This window comes from Leucopleurus acutus (assembly GCF_964270905.1).
Source record: "Leucopleurus acutus genome assembly, chromosome: 9".
NCBI classification, from domain to species: Eukaryota; Metazoa; Chordata; class Mammalia; order Artiodactyla; family Delphinidae; genus Leucopleurus; species Leucopleurus acutus.
The window spans coordinates 5744689-5766052 of NC_139144.1; the positions used below are offsets into that span (position 1 = coordinate 5744689).

The window sequence follows — 21364 nt, forward strand, 5'->3', positions numbered from 1 at the left end:
GAGCTGCTCCCCCCCACCCGGAGCTGCTCCCCTCCCCCACCGGAGCTGCTCCCCTCCCCCACCCGGAGCTGCTCCCCCCCACCTGGAGCTGCTCCCCCCCAACCCAGAGCTGCTCCCCCCTACCCGGAGCTGCTCCCCCCCCCCCAGAGCTGCTCCCCCCCTACCCGGAGCTGCTCTCCCCCACCCGGAGCTGCTCCCTACCTAATCCCAGGTGCGGGTGGTGCTCCACCAGCGTCCAGCTGTTGTCGTCCACACAGTGACTTCTGTAAACCAGCAACTGGCACAGGTCCCTGGCTGTCGTGTCCGCCAGTATCTCCACCACTTTGCTCGTCCCGTCTTCGCTAAAGACTTTAACATCCTGCAACACAAGGCGGTGACACTTACAGATGAACAACCTTGGGTTTTCAGAAATAAACACTGAAACAAAATAAACAGGAAATGTATAGACAGCAGCGCTCCAACACATGTATAATTGTTCTTCCAGGCGGCAGGTGACCAGAGGCTGTGGGTCTGCAGGCCACGCCCATCGACACTCCCCTTCCCTTCTCCGCCCCCACCCCCCCCCCCGCCACCCGTGGATGCGCAGGGCACCGTGGGATCACAACACAGGCTCTTACAACGCCCAAGACACCTCGGGGACACATGGCCAAACCAGAGTGTGTGAGCTACTTCTCTACCACCTGTCTTGGGAAGCGACAGAATTCCTTTAAAATACTGCTGGCGGTCTTGGAACTGGACATTTTACACTTGAACCAATTGTGAGAACAAACAAAGCAACAGAAGGCCCGCAGAAATCCTAACTTTCCGCGACTCCAGCTGTTCTCCGTTTCTAGGGTCCTCAGTGCAGCAGACAGCACCCAATGCCTCCTCCTGTCACCGCCACTCACCTCGTGCTCATTGAGGTGTAGGGAGAAGATGAGAAGAAGTAATGTGAATATGCTGAAATTGAAAATACTAAAAAGATGGGCATAGTAAGAGCAGTCACAAAACCCTCTGGCCCCACCCCCTACAAAATTACAAGCCACCTTAGTTTTCCCAGTGTTGTTCAAAGCCATGACCTACCAACAGCTCCCAGGCAAGGGGCTGGCCAAGCAGAAATCCAGAGGACCAAAAACCTACCCTGCGCCAGGTGCAGAGCTGACGGGGTGCCGCCTTTAGGGGAAACGTGAGATGCTTCAAGAAACCTTACCTCAACGGCATGGAAAAAGCAGTCCGAGGAACGAGACGGCATTTTAAATCGAGACTGTCCCTGCAGGGGAGTGTGTCCCGGCCTTCTCCCACTGTCCCTGGCAGGCAGGGACCCCTCTCCGGGCACCGATGGTGGGGACGGAGCCCCGGCGGGCAGGCTGTCTCTGGGCAGCAGGGAAGCAGCTATGAGGCTGCCTCGGGCTCGGTCCTCTAGCTCATGAATCAAGCCACGAGGGGCAGACCAATCAGGTCCCTGGCCGGGCCTGATGCAATCGCCCCCCACTCCCACTCCGGTGCCCCCGCCCGAGGCGGAGGTGATGACAACCCAACGACAACGCAAGGCTCAGACCAACACTCCACAAAAACCCCTGCTCGTTCTTTCCCATGGCAGTGAACTAACAGGCAGGACACTCGGCCTGAGCACGTGTGTCCTCTGAACGCAGGCCTGTCTGCCAAATCGCTCAGCAACCTTGATCCCTGCAACCCATGCTGTCACTTGCGAGTTTGGAGCTGGAGCTCTCTGTGTCCTGAGTGTCAGCTGGTCTTAAAGAACTGGCCGCAGCTCTCTGTCTGTCTGTCTCTCTCTCCGTCCTTTTTCCCGTGTTTCTGATCAAGTGCAGACTTTGAACGTTTATTTCCACAGCGCGGAGTCTGGCAGGGCAGTGAGTTGCTGGGATGATGTCCCACGGGGATGGCATGTTCCCACAAGGACCGTCCCAGCCGCCGCAGGGCTCACTCAGCCGGAGGGGAGGCAGGACCAGCCCGGGGGACAGAGCCCTTCAGCAGGGCAGGCTCCCTGCCCCCGCTGTTCCTGCCACCTCCCTGCCAGCCCCCCAACCCGGGCTGGGTCAGGACTGAGGGGTCTGCTTACAGCTCACATTTATCTTTAAAGAAATCCACCCCCTGTCTTTTCTGGAATTGATGTTTCACTCAATGACAGCTCTACTTCTCCAAAACCAATTAAATATGCAAACACAGCTGTCATGACTAAGTATATACAAATAAAATTTAATTTCAACAGAGAAGATGTCTCTGGTCTATAGGTAAACACTTTGTAAGAACAAATGCATTAACATGAAAGAAAAACAAATTTAAAAAAAGCAATGAATTCATACAATTCCTTATATATATGCTAATTATATATAATTACATACATATAGAACGTATGCTACAGCAGTGCGTGCATACAACCACCCAATCAACTACCCTAATTCTCCTTCTTTCCTAAGTTTCTAAGTGAGCTTATCTGTGACTACAGTGAACATTATTTTCCCTAGGAAACTTAAAGTAGGTTGAAGTGTGTTTCCCATCTCTCTCTCCAGGTCTTTTCCTGCCCAAATCATCCACAGCACCAGCTTTTAAACCTTCTTTTCAGCCCTGCTGCACTTTTCTTTAAACTCTCTCCCTCACTTCTCTGTTGCTCCGAGGCCATGCCCCCGAAGGTCTATATATAGTCCGAGTATTAAAATCTAAGATGTGCTTTGTCATATGGCCACGTCCCCGGCTTTCAGGTCCCCAGAGCCGGCTGGGGGAGGGCCAGGAGGGGAAGCTGGGTCCGGGCTGCAGGCCTGCGACAGGGACAGACACAGAGGGACACAGGCTCCAGGACAGGACCTCGAATCCCGCACTGTCCATGCTGCTCCTGGTCGCGCTGTCCAGCTACCTCCCCCAACACCAGGGCCTGCTGACCACAGGCGAAACAGGCCCCAAGACAGACAGACAGACAAGCCAGCCACAACGCACCCCTGCAATCTCACACTGGGAGCACGTCTGGAGCTCCAGTGACAGTATCTGTAACGAATACACACGCACAAAGGAAGCGGTCCCCACTGCGCCTCCAGAGCCGGCAGCTCCGGAAGCAGCGTTTTGCATTGTGCCCACTGGCCCTGCAGCCAGCTCCTGGGCGGTGCTGGGCTCATTCTGGAAGCAAACGAGGGTTTCCATCTCAACCGTCAGCGCGACAGGCCCGGGCCAAAGGACGCCAGGGAGCAGGCTGAGGCCCGCAGGTCGGACGCTCGCCCATCCTGTGAGGGCGGGATGCAGAAGCGCCTCCCCTGCGAGCCGGCCGAGGCCTCCGCCCCACCGATTCACAGTGCAGCCAGGAGATCAATACCAAGGGCACATATGCATCTGGGGTAAAACTTCCAGGGAACACACGGGTGGATCTGGGTCCTGCCAGGATCGGGGAGAACTCCGAGCGATCCGCAGTGCCAGCCCGGCCCAGCCCCTCCCTGGCTCTGTGACCCCAGTGATGGAAGGCCCAGGTGGGGCTTCAGGGGAGACGTTCTAGGATCAGACGCGCTGCAGTCCGGCCTCGTCACCAACTAGCCGTGGGAACGTGGCTTAGTGGCCCAGCCTGTCTGTGCCTCACCCTTCTCATCTGTAAAATGGGGAATCTGTCAGCAGCGTCTGCCTTACAGGGTCAGCCTGCCTTGGGCCCCTGGGAGCCTCTCCTGAAAAGCTCCCAGCCACCTGTGCCTGCCTCCGGGGTGCCCTCGGACGGACCAAGGACCTGGCGCCAAGGCAGGTTCCCACCAAAGGCCTGAGACCCAGCAGCGGCGGGTGGGCATGGCGGGATCCTGACAGCCACGACCGACTCAGGTTTGCGGTTCTGAGAAGGCAAACCTCATGATGGGTAAGACGCCCCGGGAGCAACTCAATCGGAAAAGCCACCCACTGGAACGCCAACTTCTGTTTCTGCGCCGCAGAGGAGATTAAGTAGCCAACTGCTTTCAAACATAAAACGATAATTGATTAAGAACAGCCTATATGGGAAAGAATCTGAAAAGGAAGAGATGCCGTGAGTCCCCTACATACGAGAGTTCCATTCAAGTCCAGTGTGTTCCTAAGTCCGACAGATTAGCCAGGCACCCAACTAACACAGTCGGCTGTATAGTACTGTACTGTGGGTTTACAATACTTTTCACACAAATAATACATAAAAAAACGCACAAAAAATAAAGAAGACATTTTTAATCTCACAGCACAGTACCTTGAAAAGTACAGTGGTACAGTACAACAGCTGGCACACAGGGGCTGGCACCGAGTGAGCAGGCAAGGAGAGTTACCGACTGTAACCATGAGAGAAATGCAAATCAAACCTACAATGGGATGTCATCTCACACCAGTCAGAATGGCCGTCATCCAAAAATCTAGAAACAATAAATGCTGGAGAGGGTGTGGAGAAAAGGGAACACTGTTGCACTGCTGGTGGGAATGTGAATTGGTTCAGCCACTATGGAGAACAGTATGGAGGTTCCTTAAAAAACTACAAATAGAACTACCATACGACCCAGCAATCCCACTACTGGGCATATACCCTGAGAAAACCGTAATTCAAAAAGCGTCATGTGCCAAAATGTTCATTGCAGCTCTATTTACAATAGCCCGGAGATGGAAACAACCTAAGTGTCCATCATCGGATGAATGGATAAAGACGATGTGGCACATATATACAATGGAATATTGCTCAGCCATAAAAAGAAACGAAATTGAGTTATCTGTAGTGAGGTGGATGGACGTAGAGTCTGTAATACAGAGTGAAGTAAGTCAGAAAGAGAAAGACAAATACCGTATGCTAACACATATATATGGAATTTAAGAAAAAAAAATGTCATGAAGAACCTAGGGGTAAGACAGGAATGAAGACACAGACCTACTAGAGAACGGACTTGAGGATATGGGGACGGGGAAGGGTGAGCTGTGACAGGGCGAGAGAGAGGCATGGACATATACACACTAACAAACGTAAGGTAGATAGCTAGTGGGAAGCAGCCACATAGCACAGGGAGATCAGCTCGGTGCTTTGTGACCGCCTGGAGGGGTGGGATAGGGAGGGTGGGAGGGAGGGAGACGCAAGAGGGAAGAGATATGGGGACATATGTATATGTATAACTGATTCACTTTGTTATAAAGCAGAAACTAACACACCATTGTAAAGCAATTATACCCCAATAAAGATGTTTAAAAAAAAAAGAAAAGAGTTACTGACTGGAGGAGGGAAAAGAGGTGGGAGATGGTAGAGCTGAAGGGTCGTCAGCAACAGGGGACGGAGGGCGAGCTGCAACTTCTCTCACGCCTGAGGTTCTGGTTCCTTGCTGGATTCAATTCTATCTACCCTCTTCAAAGAACGATCCAGTGGTATCTGGGTAGTAGCTCTGTTTTTCTCGTCATAGATGACACGGTAGCACTGGATTACATGCTGAACGGCTGCAACCTTTGCGTACCGTTCCACGTTTGGGTCCTGTGCCTCAAAAACTAACAGTGCCTCCTCAGATAAAGAAAATCCCCTGCCACTTCCTGCGTCGTGAATCTCTTCGGTTCTGCAGTTACTTCTTCTTCCTCTTGTACCTCTTCTTCCTTTCTCTGGGCCTCCAATTCCATCAGGTCTTCATTAGTAACCTCCTCGTGTTGCACGGCAAGGAGTTCAATGAAGTCGTCCTCTTGCAGATCTAGCTTGAAATAAAGACACTGTACTACTGTACTCTGTTATACAGTACTACTGTACAGTAAGTACACGAAAGCACAACCCCCTGTAGAGGATGCATGCACGTGACAATGTATACCAGACACGTGAACTAACTTACATGACTGGATATGCAAATGCACATTCGCGTCTTTGAAAGCTCACAACCTGAAGGTTTGTATGTAGGGGACTTATGGTATAAGTATATGTATAACTGAATCACTTTGTTAGTACACCTGAAACTCACACAACATTGTAAATCAACTATACTCTAATATAAAATAAAAATTAAAAAAGAAACAGAGAAAAGAGCAAATCAAGTTCAAGGCAACAGCCACTTCAATACTTATAAAATATGAGAACGTATGCCATCTGCATGGCATAATTCTGATTCTGAAATTTGTAATAAATTCCTTGACCGTACTGCTTTGGTTGTATAAATGATAAAAAGAAAGAAACTTTGAATTAAAAAAGGAAGTAATATTAAAGAGGGCATAATTATGCCACCAGCCTGAGATCCTTTCGTTTCAGGGTTAGCAGGGGGAGGCAGGCTACCTAGCCCTCTGACTGGCTTGGCACCAGGGCCTGTCTTAAAAGCCCCGAAGTGGTAATAGAAGGTTCTGTCCTTCCTGGAGCTCTGTTGACGCCTTTTATGCATTCATCGTATGGAGAGGGAAGTAAGAGCCTAAATCTTGGCAAACGTGCAGGAAGGAGTTTAAGAACAGTTAGGGTTGAAGGTACGTCGTATCCACGGTCGTGGTCCCCAGCAGGCAGAGAGACGTTGGGGCCTCCTCCCTGCTGTCACCCGCACTCCTGCTTCGGGCCCCGGACACTCCCTGCTGGGCACGTGCAGGCTCGGGATCTTGTCTGAATTCCACAGACTTGACTTTGGCTGAGATCAACCCGTGAAAACAGCAAATGGAGGATTCTCAGCCCTTTGCCCCAGACCTGTCCCAGGTGCAGGACGTCCCGGGGGGGACAACAGCCTCCAGGTGCCTGGGCTGAGCAGAGCAGAGGGCCCCCAACCCTGCAGAGAAACCCAGAGAGTCTGCAGGGTCTGAGCTGGGGCGTTCGAGCGGCTTTGTCTCAGTTCTTCGTCTTCCAACTTACTTCTTAGTTCAAAAGCTCCCTGGGTCCTGTTTCAATGCATTTTTCTAAGTGAGGATGTAAGCTGGGCTTTTCAGTAACTCCTGAAGCCTCCTGTAAATGCTAGGGGTAAACACTTAGGAAGAAGCCAGGCTGTATCCAAGGGCCACGAGGGGGCGTCCACGGTGGGAGGGTCAATATCGAAAGGGAGGCACATGAAAAGATGTTCCACATGGCTAATTATTAGAGAAACACAAATCAAAACTACAATGAGGTACCACCTTATACCAGTCAGAATGGCCATCATCAAAGAGTCTACAAATCATAAATGCTAGAAAGGATGTGGAGAAAAGGAAACCCTCCTACACTGTTGGTGGGAATGTAAATTGGTACAGCCATTATGGAGAACAGTACAAAGGTTCCTTAAGAAACTAAAAACAGAACTACCATATGAACCTGCAATCCCATTCCCAGGCATATATCTGGAGAAAAACATGGTCCGAAAGGATACATACACCCCAATGTTCATAGCAGCACTATTTACAATAGTCAAGTCATGGAAGCAACCTAGATGTCCAACGACAGATGAATGGATAAAGAAGATGTGGTACATATATACCATGGAATATTACTCAGCCATAAAAAAGAATGAAATAATGCCATTTGCAGCAACATGGATGGGCCTAGAGATTATCATACTAAGTGAAGTAAGCCAGACAGAGAAATACAAACACCATGTGATATCACTTATATATATGTGGAATCTAAAATATGACACAAATGAACTTATCTACGAATCAGAAACAGACTCACAGACACAGAGAACTTATGGCTATCAAAGGGGAAAGGGAGGGGTGGATTAATTAGGAGTTTGGGATTAGCAGATACAAAGTACTATATATAAAGTAAACAACAAGGTCCTATTATATAGCACAGGGAACTATATTCAATATGTTGTAATAAACCATAATGGAAAAGGATCTGAAAAAGGATATATACACACACACACACACACACACACATATGTAGAAGTGAATCAGTTCGGTGTATACCTGACACAACACAACACTGTGAATTAACTATACTTCAATAAAGAAAAAATATCAACAGGGACTTGAGGACACAGTGGGAAAGGGGAAGCTGGGACGAAGTGAGAGAGTGGCATGGACATATATACACTACTAAATGTAAAATCGATAGCCAGTGGGAAGCAGCCGCATAGCACAGGGAGATCAGCCCGGTGCTTTGTGACCACCTAGAAGGGTGGGATAGGGAGGGTGGGAGGGAGACGCAAGAGGGAGGAGACATGGGGATATATGTATACGTATAACTGATTCACTTTGTTATAAAACAGAAACTAACACACCATTGTAAAGCAATTATACTCCAATAAAGATGTAAATATATATACCTATCGAGAGGGAGGCAAGGCTGTGGAAGACAGGACGTGGGAAGGGCTGAGGGGCTCCTGGTCCTGCTGGGGTCATGGGGAGGGAAAGCAGGAAAGCCAGCTGAGCCCAGGCACGTGGCGGGTACACCTCTGAGAGCCCAGTGGCCACACCAGGGCCCCAAGTTCACGCCCTCCAAGGCTGATGGAACCGTCTCCTGACCAGGCGCGGGGTGGAAGCCTCGGGACAGCAGAACAGCTCGCCCAGATGGAGGCGATGGGCCCACGGGGGCCCAGGTGTGAACCAGGGCATCTGCTGTTCGCCTTTCTGTCAGCAAGACGCTTCCCAGGAGCTACACGAGGCTGTTGGTTCTGGGGGGCCCTGAAGCCCCCAGATGGGGCAGGCCGAGCGGGTATGGGTGAAATTAGATGCACTTCAGGCGAGGCCAGAACCAGGGCTGGGATGGGTTCATGGTAGTGAAAAGAAGGTAATTCTACCAATTTTTTTTCAGTGCTGGTCTAAATCAATGATGTTCTTTTGAGCCACAGGGAATGATAATTGAAGCTGCTACACGTAAGTACGTGGTTCTATTCACCTTGGCTAAGAATATCACTGTCTTCCTGTTTCATTACAGGGACCCGAACTGACTTAAAAGAAATAAGCATCTGAGCTATAATCGATTGATTTCATGTTTCAGAAAGAGTTACTGATAAAAATACTTTAAGTCCTTGCAATCCTTTCCAAAGGAGTTAAGGTTCTAGAAAGGACTCACAAAGTAGTTCTTTAAAGGCAACCGCAGATCCGGAGCCCCTCTGTGGACACCCTCACCGCCTGGCACTCACGGGCAAGACCCAGGGCACACAGCCCGAATCAAACCCGAGCTGCTCAAGGGTACACAGATATATTCTTTTTTTCTTACAGGTTTTCACTGTAACACATTTGGAAAATGCCTAAGGGACCAAGGAAAGCACTTGACAATCACTGACAACTCCCAGATTTGCTGTTACAGTCCTGGAGTGTGCCCTTCCAGTATTTTCTTGCACAGGTGTTTATAAATAGATGCACTGACATGACTGGGCTCAGACGGCAGACGCGGTTTTGCAATCGGGCCGTGCAGCTTCACGTTACACCATAAACATCCACCGGGTCTTTATGTCTCTTTGGTGCTTTAGTGCCTGCGAGGGATTTCTTCACATGTCATGTTGTATCAACATGAACGTCATGCTGCCCGTCGGGCGGCTTCTAGACTTTCATTCTCCTCAAGTGCTCCCTGGCACACCTTTGTACATGAGCCTCGGTGGCTCGTGTGTGGGTTGAATTATTTTCTCAGGATAAATGGCCGGATGTCAACTTTCTTAAAGTGCCACCTCTAATAAGGGAAACGTTTCCAAGAATGGGGATGCCGGGTGTTTGGCAGAATGCGTGCTATTCCTTAAAACAGGATTTAAGGGGCACGGTGGACCTGCGGGCATCCTCTGAGTATCCCCAAACCTCCAGCCTCCCACTTAGCAAGCACTCACCAAGCACACTCTCTGTGCTGGCCCCCATCTCCCGGATGTCCACGGGTCCCCCCGACCACTGTCCAAGTGCATCAATTACGGAGCCTGTGAACCTGCCAGCCCTGGGGTGAAGCTCCTGCTCGCCACTCGCTGCACGAGTTACCCGCTCTGACCTTGGACAACCCTCAATCCCCAGCCTATGTGACAGTGAGGGACTGTCACATAGGCTGACGGTGAGTGTCACTCAGAGAAACGCATGCAAGTCCCGTCCCACGGCAAACACTCCACAGATGATCATTTCAGACACACTCCACTTGTCTCCTCCTTCTGCGGGCATCACGTGCCTAAAAGAACCCCTCCCCATGCACTGCAGGACCACGACCCCTGCGGCGTCACCCAGGAAGAGGGCGCATTTGGCAGGAAGCTTCTGCTCCAAGACTTCTACGGGGCTTTTAGCTGCTTCTGGTCTTAGCATGGAGTTGAAAAGCCAGGTATTAGGAGTCTGCTTTGTGTTTCAAGCAGCTGAAGCCCCCAACGAGAGGCAGTGCCGGTCCTCAGGAAAAGAGGCCCCATCACGGCCTGTCCATCCTGGTGGGGTGGGGGCCGTGGAGAGCTGTCCGCCCACAGCAGGGGTTGACCAGATGATCCCTAAGAGGCCTGATAACTTGGGTCCATCTACGGCTCTGCTGGTGGCAGGTGGCAGCTTCTGGTGGGCAGGTACCCCTGCAACGTGAATTCAGGCTGAAGCCTGCAGGGCAGCCCAGGCTGGGTCTTTCCATCCAGATAGACCCTCAGTGGGAGCAAACTCCCAAAGCCAAGCCCTTCCTGGGTTAGGCTTTGTCTTTTGGGCAATGTCTTCCAGGGGAACTCACGGCACTAGGGCTGCAAACGTGCAGTGTAAATGCAATTCCTGTTTGGATATGGAATTTCTTTAATGAGATTAAGGAATTGGGTATCTCAACGGTATTAATGGTCCTGTTAAAAAAAAAAAAGTCAATCTTTTACAGAAACATGCTAAAAAATTTATAGGTAAATGACATGATGGCTGGAATCTGCGTCAACAGAGTATATGGGGGGCGTGGCTTCACAGCTGTGGGGTCTGGCTGGGGGGCACGCGGTGTTCACCCCCCTATTCGACTTTTGTGCAGGCTCTAAATTCTTCATCAACAAAACCTAAACATGCCTTCGGACCCTTTAGCCTTGTGCTGCCAGAGGAAATAAAGCATATTTGAAACCTTTTCCTACCCAGTCGGTTTGAAGAATTGAGCCCAGTACCCCTGGGCAGAGAAAGCAGCACCCCTTCACTCGCTCGGTGGGTCCTGATGGGGGGTTAGGGTAGGGGTGGATTTTGCCCCCCGAGGGACATTTGGCAACGCCCGAGACATTTCTGCTTGTCACAACTGGGGTGTGTGGGGTGTGTGGGGTGTGTGTGTGTGTGTGTGTGTGTCAGGGCACAAGACGGCTTCACATCAAAGGACTCCCCAGGCCCACACGTCAAACATGCTGAGTGCACAGCAAGGGGAATCTCGTGCTAGGAAGCGAGGTAGTACTTTGACGAGGATGTGTCACAAGGAAATAGGAACCAGCCCCACTGGGACACCGTGAGCGTCAAAGCGATGGCTGTAATCAGATAATAATGTGTCCTTACTGACAAATAAAGAAACACACAGGTAAATAGCTGGGAGAGAAGGGCTGCTCTTCCTCAGTGCCCAAGGCCAACTCACAAATGCAGAACGAGAGTTGGAATCACCAGGCAGGGTCACCCATAGGTGACAGAAGCAGCCAGTGGAGTCGGAGGGAGGAAGCGTATCAACCTGGTTTCAAGTCATCTTCCTTTACAGTACTTTTTAATTACCAAGGGAATAATGGCAACTTCACAATGGAGAAACTTAGCAGACGTGGGTAATAAACATCAACATCGGTGATAATGGAGAAACCAACATCACAGCATCCTGAACTCCTGCCCCGAGAAGGACGCAGCTGTCTGTGGCCTCTCTGCCACATACAACCTGATGGGGCCCCAAGGCAACTCCTCACAAACAAAGAGGGGGTTCCGGTAACTGCTTACGTGACAAAGGACGCGGAGCGGCCAGGAAGTGCCCCTGTGTGAAAGGGAATTAGAGACGTTAAAACCAGTGCAGAGGGTGGTCCTGTGTTGGTTCACGAACCAGAAAAAAAGAAGCCATAAAACACATCAGCAGGACAACTAATGAACTGTGAATAAGGTCTGGATCCCTGCAGGTCCTGATTTCGGAAACTGCTGTGTGCTACGCTCCCTGTAATGCACTAGTTATACACATGTGCATACAGATGTGTGTCTACATACACGCATATGGGACCAGGGAAAACGATTTAAAATGGGGCAGCACGTTAGCCACTAGGGAATCCGAATAAAGGATCTATGACAGGTCTTTGTATTATTACTGCAACTGCTCTTATAGGTCTGAAGTTATTTCAACGTAAAAGTTTAAAGGACACATTGTGCAAAAATAATGGCACGTGGGTCCCCTCTGTCACTCGGCATCTCACCGGTGTCCTATCACCCACAGAGGCGAGGTCACAAAGATGACAGGAGGGGACTCTTGCTTGGTTGCTGTCCTCATCAGGAGGCCCCTCCTCCTTCTCCGTTAAGCCTGTCTTCACTGTGCAGGACTCCTAAGATCCCAAATCCGCAGGCACCAGGCAGTTCAATCACGGCTGGGGTCAGTAAAACGTCCGAAACGCAAAGACGGCGTCTGGGGAGGTCAGGCCCACACAGGTGTGCAGCTGCCCCTGCCCGGGGAGGGCCCACGTGCGCGCCTGCACGCTGCGAGGTGGCTGCATGACGGGACCACCAGACAGGGCTGTGACACGGCACCCCCCTGCCACTGCCTGTCCCTCTGTCGTGTAACGGCAGGACAGGCCACCCGTCAAAGCCCTTCCCCCAGACCGTCTGGACCCCATCGGGTATCATGGGTCTGCCCTCAGGCCAATGTACTATCTTTATCTCAAGCTGCCGGATGTATTTACTGGCATCCAGTTTCAGCGAATGTCTGGCTTGAGAGACAGAGGCAGGGAAGGTCTTACGGTTCTTTGGGGGCAGAGGGGCCTCCAGCCAGTGCCCACCCAGCAGGTGTCCCACCTGCTAAAGCCCCACCATTGTGCTGATGCTGTCGGGAGGGGCGGGGGGGGGGCACAGTGCTGGATGCAAAGAACACAGGAAACCTGGGAAGACTGGCAGATTTACTGGAAGTTTAGAAGACAGTGAAATTCGAGGAGCTGAGAGAGTCCTGAGTGGCTAGATTACAAAAGGACAAGAACCTCCAGAGCTCCCTTTGGGTCCGGACAACGCAGACAGTGAGCGCCATCGTACAAATCTCAGACGGGGCTGCCACGTCGGGTTACCTTTTATTCAATTACAAGAGTCAAGAACAGGTATCTGTAGATAAAGTCTTTCACTCTCAAAATCCCGATTTTCCAAGATACATCTGCTAGGAATGCAGTTTATACTAATAACCTTTGTACTACTCGTAACACCTTCTTTTTGGGAAAGTAAGCTTATCTATCATTATGGTGAGACATTCAATACAATTACAAAAATACTGATCACGATCAAGAGTTAGTGACAGGAATTATTGAGAATTCTCTTAAAAAGCAGAACATGTTCACTGGTATCAGTGAGCATCTCCGTTTGGTACGTTTTCAGAACTAAAATCTAGCAACGGAAGCAAAAGCCCTTGCTGAGGGCGACAGCCGGACCCCGAGCCTGCAGCGCCGTCTGTCTGTCGGATAAGCAGGGCTTCTCAGTTCTGCTCACATTAGACCACGGATCCGGAGGGGGGAAATGTAGGCCAAACACCACAGCCAGGCACAACTCCTCAAAAACTAGGAAAGCACAAGGTTCTACTAAGTGCGAGCTCAGAAAGTCCAACACCAAAAAGAGTAAGTACCTGAACGTGACAGCGCGCACCTTACCCCGCCTTCCGGCCGCTGGAGTCTCCAACTCAGAGGTTTCCAGGGCGACTCGTGAGCAAATGCCCTCTGCAAACCTCCCTGCGCGTCTGACCCTCTGCTCCCAGACGGGCTCAGTAAATACCTTACAGAGTTTCTAGAAGCTGCAGATACAGCCAATGAACATGAATCTGCTTCATCACTGGGGGAGTGACTTTGCTGGCACTCGGGGGCCAGGGGAATGAGACACAAGACACCCATCCCGGGTGGCTCTGTTCCTCAAGCGGGGGGTCAGCCAGGCTCCAGTGCCTCTACACTGTACTATATGGGGTACACGGCCCTTTGACGACAGTTGTAAAAAGGAACTTCATACACACACATACACAGCCATAAACACACAAATCCTTTAACCAGCAATTACAATGCTGAGAATCTATCTATCTATCTGGTCTGTCTCTATCTACCTATCACCTATCTATCATCTATTATCTATTTATCTAGTCTATCTACCTATCACCTATCTATCATCTATCTATTATCTATCTATCTAGTCTATCTACCTATCACCTATCTATCTATCATCTATTATCTATCTATCTAGTCTGTCTCTATCTGCCTATCACCTATCTATCTATCTATCATCTATGTATCTCTGCACCCAGCTCTCACCATTAAGTGACCAGAGACATACGTACAAGAATGTCCATTTCAGCTTTGTTTACAATAAGAAAGAACTGCACACAGTAACAGTGCGTGTCAAAAGACGGTTTGGTTAAACCAACTATGGTCCCCATGCGATGCAGCACCATGAAGCTTTTGGGGAAAATGCGATAACGCAGGTAAATTCTGGACAAGATAAGACGACGTCCGTCCACACTGCTCACGTCTGTAGAATGAGACAAGAGTTGGGAACTGAGAGAAAGGGAACCTTACTTTTTATCATAAACTTTCTTGTACTATTTAAGTTTCACTTTTTGCTTTTACTACGAGCATGTATTACTTTTTTTTTCATTTATTACTTTTATAATTTAAAACTATTTACTTTTTGTTTGTTTGGTCCCTGGTTGGCCACAGATGATGTGGTAACAAGTCACGTTGCTGCAATCCCTACACTTATTTCCGCTTTCAGTGCCTACACTTTGCCAACTGTCGGGTCTTCCTGGCCGGACCAGCTTCTCTGGAAGGATGGGGATGAGGGGGAGGGACCGCACCCGCGTGAACACCTGTAGGGGAGGGAAGCCAGCCTCCAGTCTCTCGCTTCAGTGCAGGCCTTATCCCCCACAGAGGCGGAGGGCTCTGGGATAAACCAGAATAAAGACCCAAAGTCCAATCCTGGGTCTCAAGCACAGGGAGCTGCCACCGGCAGCTGAATTTTTATTAACAGTTTACGCCACCTAGAATTTATTTCAGTCTACGTGTACACAAACGGGGTGGCTTAACCAACGGAAGTGCAATGTCCCGCGGTTCTGGATGTGTTCAGTTCTGGACACCGGACATCAGAGACGAGGTGTCTGTGATCCCAGGGCTAGTCCCTTTCGAGAGCTGTGAGGGAGACTCCATTCTACGCCTCTCTCCCAGCTCCTGGGGGTCTGCTGGCTGTCTCTGGCGTATCGCTGCCTGCACCTCCAGGGTTTTCTCCCTGTGTGGGTCCAAATGTCCCCTCTTTATAAGGACACCAGTCCTACCAGATTGGCCCACCTACTCCAGCATGACTGCATCTAAACTTATCAAATGACACCTGCAACTACTCCATTTCCAAACAGAGTCACAGTCTGACGTCCTGGGGGCTTTGGGACTTCAACATCTGAATTGTAGAAGGGGGTACAATTCAATCCATAACAACATGCAATAAAGTGTAAGACCCTAAGTCAGCTCTTCCTCCAAGTAGCTGATACCTTGCAGCACAATGAATTAAATCATGATGTCCTGTTTATGATACCTGATGCTCGTAGGTGCTGGGGTCTCTCTCTGGGTACCTGATCCAGAGCACAGAAGTCTCTGCTCTTAAATCAGCACCACGTGACAGCAGCTTTATAAGGTCAAAACCACCCTTTTGCAGGAGGAAACCAGTCACACCCAGAGACCAAATCCAGAGGGCCTCTTCTAGGTTCACATAAAACTCAACCTCTCAGCAGCCTGGGACCCACGGACGGCCCCTGGCTGCCCAAGACCCCAGGCCCTCTGAGGCTGCCCTAGCTCTGACTGCTTCACCTCAGGGCTCCGCGTGAGTCACGCCTTAGAGGGCCCCTGCCTACTCTGGAATTCCTAGGTAGGAGTTTGGATTTCCAATTTTGTGAATCTTACGTGCACTCCTAGTTGCAAATCGGGGTTCTGGCTGATTTGGTGGCTAAGACAATATAAAACTAAATTAAAACCAACGCTCCACCTATGAAAGTAGACTAGTCTCTAGGACAGAGAAAACAAGAGCACACAGCTGGCTAGTTCTGTAGACCTCTTTTAGGTACCTGAGACGTGGTCCTCTGGGCAGCGGGCCCCCAGGATGCCACCAGGGCCTCAGTCACGGCAGGTGCGTAGCTGTTCTGGTCCCTGATAGAAACAGTCCACCTACGGTAACAACTTCAGTGTCTACAGAAGCCGTTTGCATTATTAGGGGAACACAGTTCAAGGATGGAAATCAGGAGATCACATCAATACCCTACCATGAGCTGATTCAGGATCCCATCTGGGCCCACAGGCCGCCCTCAGCTGCTGGGTCTCCTTGGTCTCCGTCAGCTAGACAGGTCCTCCGATTTGGCTGTCCCTGTGGTTCTGTACTCTGGGGTCTTCTATGACCTCAACGCCTTTGAGGAGTCCTGACATTTGGCAGAAGGTCCTCGGTCCTGCTGGCGCCACAGAAGTGGGTCGTGTCCTTCTCGGGATGCCCCATTCTGGTGACGTCATCTGGGGACCCTTGCCTGGTAAGGTGACCCCTGCCGGTCTCTCCACAAGCCTGAGTTACTCCCTTGCCTTTGCTCTTCGAGCGGCTCCTGGGTCCTGGTGACAGGCCCCCTTCGCACTTCAAGTATCTCCTAGGCGGCCCTGCCTCCTCTGAGTAGAGAATGGAATTCAGGCACTAAGACCCGAGGATAGGACTGAACATATTTTTAAAGGAGGGAGGCAGAGCTTCAAGTTATCATAGGGACACGGAAGCTACAGGAGGGCAAGAAATCACCAAGCGCTGCTGATCTGCTCGAATCCATCCAGCACCCACAACCCAACCATCTCAGCTCCTGCTGTGTCCACATCCTACCTGGCTGTCCCCACGCCTGCCTGTCTAGCCCATAAAAATGCAACCTGTAGACTTTTTAAGGATTCGGGGGTGAGGGGTGGTTGAGGGAGGGAAGGGCTGGGAGTTTGGGATGAGCAGATGCAAACTATTACATACAGGATGGATAAACAACAAGGTCCTACTGTACAGCACAGGGAACTCTATTCAATACCCTGTGATAAATCCTAATGGAAAAGAATATGAAAAAGAATATATATACGTATATAGCTGAATCACTTTGCTGTACACCAGTAATGAACACAAAATTCTAAATCAACTGTACTTAAATAAATTAAAAAAAAAAGCAAAGGTGCCTTGCCTTCCTGTAGCGACGCGTGGCACAGTTAGCTCTGCAGAGAGATGGGTCCTCGCCAGACCTCCAGGCCCTGACCCCGGGGTCCCCACTCCACCCTGTGTCCTTCCCGACTGGCTTCTCTCCCTCTTTCTGGAACACTCTCTGCTTCCAACCCAACTAACGGCTCGTCATCCTCCAGTCCCGGCTGGTTGGCCGGCTGGTGCCTTTCCCGCAGCCGGAATGTCCCACGTCTGACCTGCTGGCGACTCCATGCCCCCGAGGACTGGCCGGCACTTGTCTCTCCCACCAGTTCCTGGGCCCCCGAGGGCAGTGTCCACATGGGGAAGCCGCTCAAATAGCACTGGGCAGCGGGCCCGTGAGACGGACACAGGCGGCGGAGGCTTGATTTCCTTGCTGGCCCCGTGCCGGGTACAGGGCGGGCGGCAGCCAGCCTCCAGGTGCGGAGTTTGGAGACGGGTTCTCGGGGCCCTGCCAGTCATCGTCACTCAGATGCTCCCTCCTGGGGCCATCCTCCCAGACTGGAGACCACGTGGGGGAGGTAGGGGGGGCTGTGCTGCAGGGCTGAGGAGACGGGGTACACCCGAGCCCAGGGGCCTGAGTCAGGACGGGATCACCTGACCCCGCTCTCCACACCTAGGTCCACGCAGTGATCCACCCCCACAGCACTGCACGGGGACCAGCACAGGGAGCCTTCCTCACAGCACATGGACCAGAAGCGCCTCCTCCCCGCTTCTGTGGGCGCTGCAAGGCCACACACTGCGATCTATACTCCCGGGAAGTGCTGCGGAACAGCCAGAGATGGGCTAAGGCTGCCGCAGGGTCTGAAGGCCCAAGACGCGGCGTGTTCAACCACTGGGACAGGACAGGACGGACGGGACGGGACAGGACAGGACGGTTAGGACAGGACAGACAGGACAGGACGGACGGGACGGGACAGGACAGGATGGATAGGACAGGACAGACAGGACAGGACAGGACGGATAGGACAGGACAGGATAGGACAGGACGGATGGGGCAGGACAGGACCGATAGGACAGGACAGGACAGGATAGGACAGGACGGATGGGGCAGGACAGGACTGATAGGACAGGACAGGACAGGATAGGACAGGACGGATGGGGCAGGACAGGACCGATAGGACAGGATAGGACCGATAGGACAGGACAGGATAGGACAGGACGGACGGGACAGGACAGGACAGGACGGACGGGACGGGACAGGACAGGACGGACAGAACAGGCGGTTCCTTCTTGTCCCTACCACAACCCCGGCCCCTGAGGTCCCTGCAGCCAGCAGCTGCCCACCTGCGTAGGGAGGGCCACCCCAGCTGGGGGACAGCAGGTTTCCAAAGCCAGGGTGTGCTGCCACGGGGGCACCCAGGCCACTCTCACAGAGAGAATGTGGGAGGCCGCCGGTGAGGGATCAGCGCTCAGAAGTTCTGAAACTCACGCGCCCTGAACCTGGTGATGAGAATAAAGTGGCCTTCGTGCACACACAGCGACACGCACGGGCTTTGGCTGGAAACCTGGCTTCCAGGAAAGCACTGAAAACGTGACAAGACCTACCTACCTCACAGTGGCTCCGGGAAGCGACACCCACAGCACAGCCAACTGGAACCCACGCAGAGAGCTGGCCACGGCCAAGGGTCTGAGTGTGGCCCAAATACACACTCGTTAATAGTGTTTTCAGCAATTACGAGCGCTCTTTGCGAAGCCCATGGAGAAGAGACACAGCAAACACTTGCAGGATATTCAACACATAAAAACATTTATATGGTTATGTCTGCTTTGATGTCAGCTTTTATGTACAGAATGGATAAATAAGAAGGTCCCACTGTAGAGGACAGGGAACTATAATCAATATCCTGTGATAAACCATAATGGAAAATAATATGAAAAAAAAAGAGGCAGGGACTGGAATGGAAATGGTACCGTCTGTCCCTGCCACTGACCGTGGTCTGCAGGAAGCCAGTGGCCCTAACATCCAAGGTCCCATCACAATAGCACTGCCGCCGCCTCGAAGTGGGGACATGCCCGGCGCGGGGCGGCTGCCACCCCCTGCCCTTCTCGTGGAGCTGCTACACGTGACACTTCCATCTGTGTCTGTGCAGGGTTTCCTGATACGAATGAACCCCAAGAACCCAGGATTCCAGAAAGAGGGCAGCGAGAAATACTGCTGCTTTGTGATCCACGAGCTTCTCCGCTGTGGGATTACGACGAGGAAGCTATTCTGGGGTGAGGAAGAAATAAACTGCACTCGTCATTAGCACTGGGTTCTAAAACAAATTTACCAGCAGAGGTTGTTCACTCAGAACCTTTCTAAACGGGGTCACGTCTGTGTTCTCTTTTCCTAGAAATGCCGAGACTTGGCCGCACAGCAGTGAAAGGAGGGGGTGTGAGTGGATGTTAACTGAATTCTCTCTCTGAAGACACTCAAAACGCCTTCACTTGGTTTCCTCCAGTGTTTCTCCCAATTTTTCTTTAAACATTCTTTATTACTCAAACTGCTTTTCCATCATGCTTCCTAAGACAGCAAGGTGAGAGCCCAAGAAAAGAAAGATAGAAAAGCTATGGAGAGAAAGAGAAGGCCAGACTCCATGCAGGCACCGGGCCACACAGGGGCTGCCCCATCGGGCCAGGGCACGGGCAGGCCAGCCGGAAGCAGTGCAGAGACACAGAAAGGCCACAGCCAGCAGCGGGGACACACGTGTGGAAGGTTCTAGTTAGCGTCCAGTGATGCTGGACAGGCACAGACTCAGCTTGGACCCAGCAGGTGGCAGGGATTTCACCAAAGCATGGAACCCTTTAAACCAAGACCCAAAGGTCCGACAGATGCTTTTCAACCTTGCGATTTCATGAAACGCTTTATCTTAAACTGACAAAAAGTGACATATTTAGAGACCACAGAATGGAAGCAAAGGCCCTCTGTGACCGTCCACAGGCTTTTACGAAAGCAAAAGTGTCCACGCTCCAAGCACATGACACCTTCTGCACGGGATGAACTGTGGTCCGTCGGAAAGGAAGGTGTTTAATCATGTGCATTTATGTCGGAACCGTCAGGGAGGGTAATCGGGCCAAAAGTTCATTTTCCGGTTCTTCACCTTTTCCTAAAGACATTTCAAGTCAAAGCAACAGCAGATCAGTTGGCCAAGGGAACTCATTTTTCTTGATCCAGCAAACTAGGCAGCCCTTGCTGAGACTGCGCACAGACCTCAATGGCCGTTTGCTCTGCCCGGCCCATGATTCTGCAGCAGGACCTGATCACAGACGCCCATGCTGGTCAAGACACACACTTAGGTTTTTGGTAAAAGTATGGGGATTCTTCCCGTGAAAGATATAGATAATGTAAGTGCCCACTTTTCCAGTACTCCTGACAGCTACAGATACCAAGAGACACTCAATGCTGTCATAGAGGATCCCAAGTTTAAAGAATTTATATTTAAAAAGATATGGGGCTTCCCTGGTGGCGTAGTGGTTGAGAGTCTGCCTGCCGATGCAGGGGACGTGGGTTCGTGCCCCGGTCCAGGAGGATCCCACATGCCGCGGAGCTGCTGGGCCCGTGAGTCATGGCCGCTGAGCCTGCACGTCTGGAGCCTGTGCTCCGCAACGGAAGAGGCCACAACAGTGAGAGGTCCACGTACCACACACACAAAAAAAGATATGAACAGCCCAGAGAAACACTAGTGGCTGGGATTTCACAGCAGGTTCCTGAGAGAATCTCCTGTTTCATTTTTAGCTAATCATGCAGCCTGCAGGTCACAGCTACCTACCTGGACTGCATCCCTTGTTCGGATAAAACAGATGCAGGAAGACAGTTACCGTGGAGCTTTGCAATTCGCAGAGGGCTCTTAAATACCTCAGTTTCAGCAGTATTCCCAGAGAAATCTGAGGGGATGGTCTTCACCATTTAAAAATGATCTAGGACGATTCAGCATCCTTCCCCAAAGTGGGTTCTGTGGGAAGCCTGCTATATTCAAAGAGGCTCTGTGATCATCAACATCTGATAAGCTCTAGGCTGACTCGAGTTGGCCTATGACATAGCTTTTCTTCCCTGTAGCGTTCCTCGAATCCTCCAAAACCCAATATGAAATGTGAAATTCCAAGAAGGTGACAAGGGATGCAAAAGTTCCCTAACTTCCTGCATGTTTCTTCTCACGACAAGTCAGGTGACCGAGATTCTAGAAAGTGCAAGGTGAGAAGCGCAGGCGCACAGCTATCCGCTGGG

General features: G+C 51.2%; 1 protein-coding gene across 6 annotated transcripts in view; it reads right to left on the minus strand.

The window, feature by feature from the left end:
• Positions 1 to 21364, minus strand: part of GRB10 (growth factor receptor bound protein 10) — a 200408-nt gene that overhangs the window by 45751 nt on the left and 133293 nt on the right. For all 6 annotated transcript variants that reach the window (XM_082846937.1, XM_082846933.1, XM_082846934.1 and 3 more), the window contains one exon: positions 202 to 358. In XM_082846937.1, coding sequence (XP_082703063.1) covers positions 202 to 358 — 157 coding nt within the window. The remainder of the gene's footprint in view (positions 1 to 201; positions 359 to 21364) is intronic.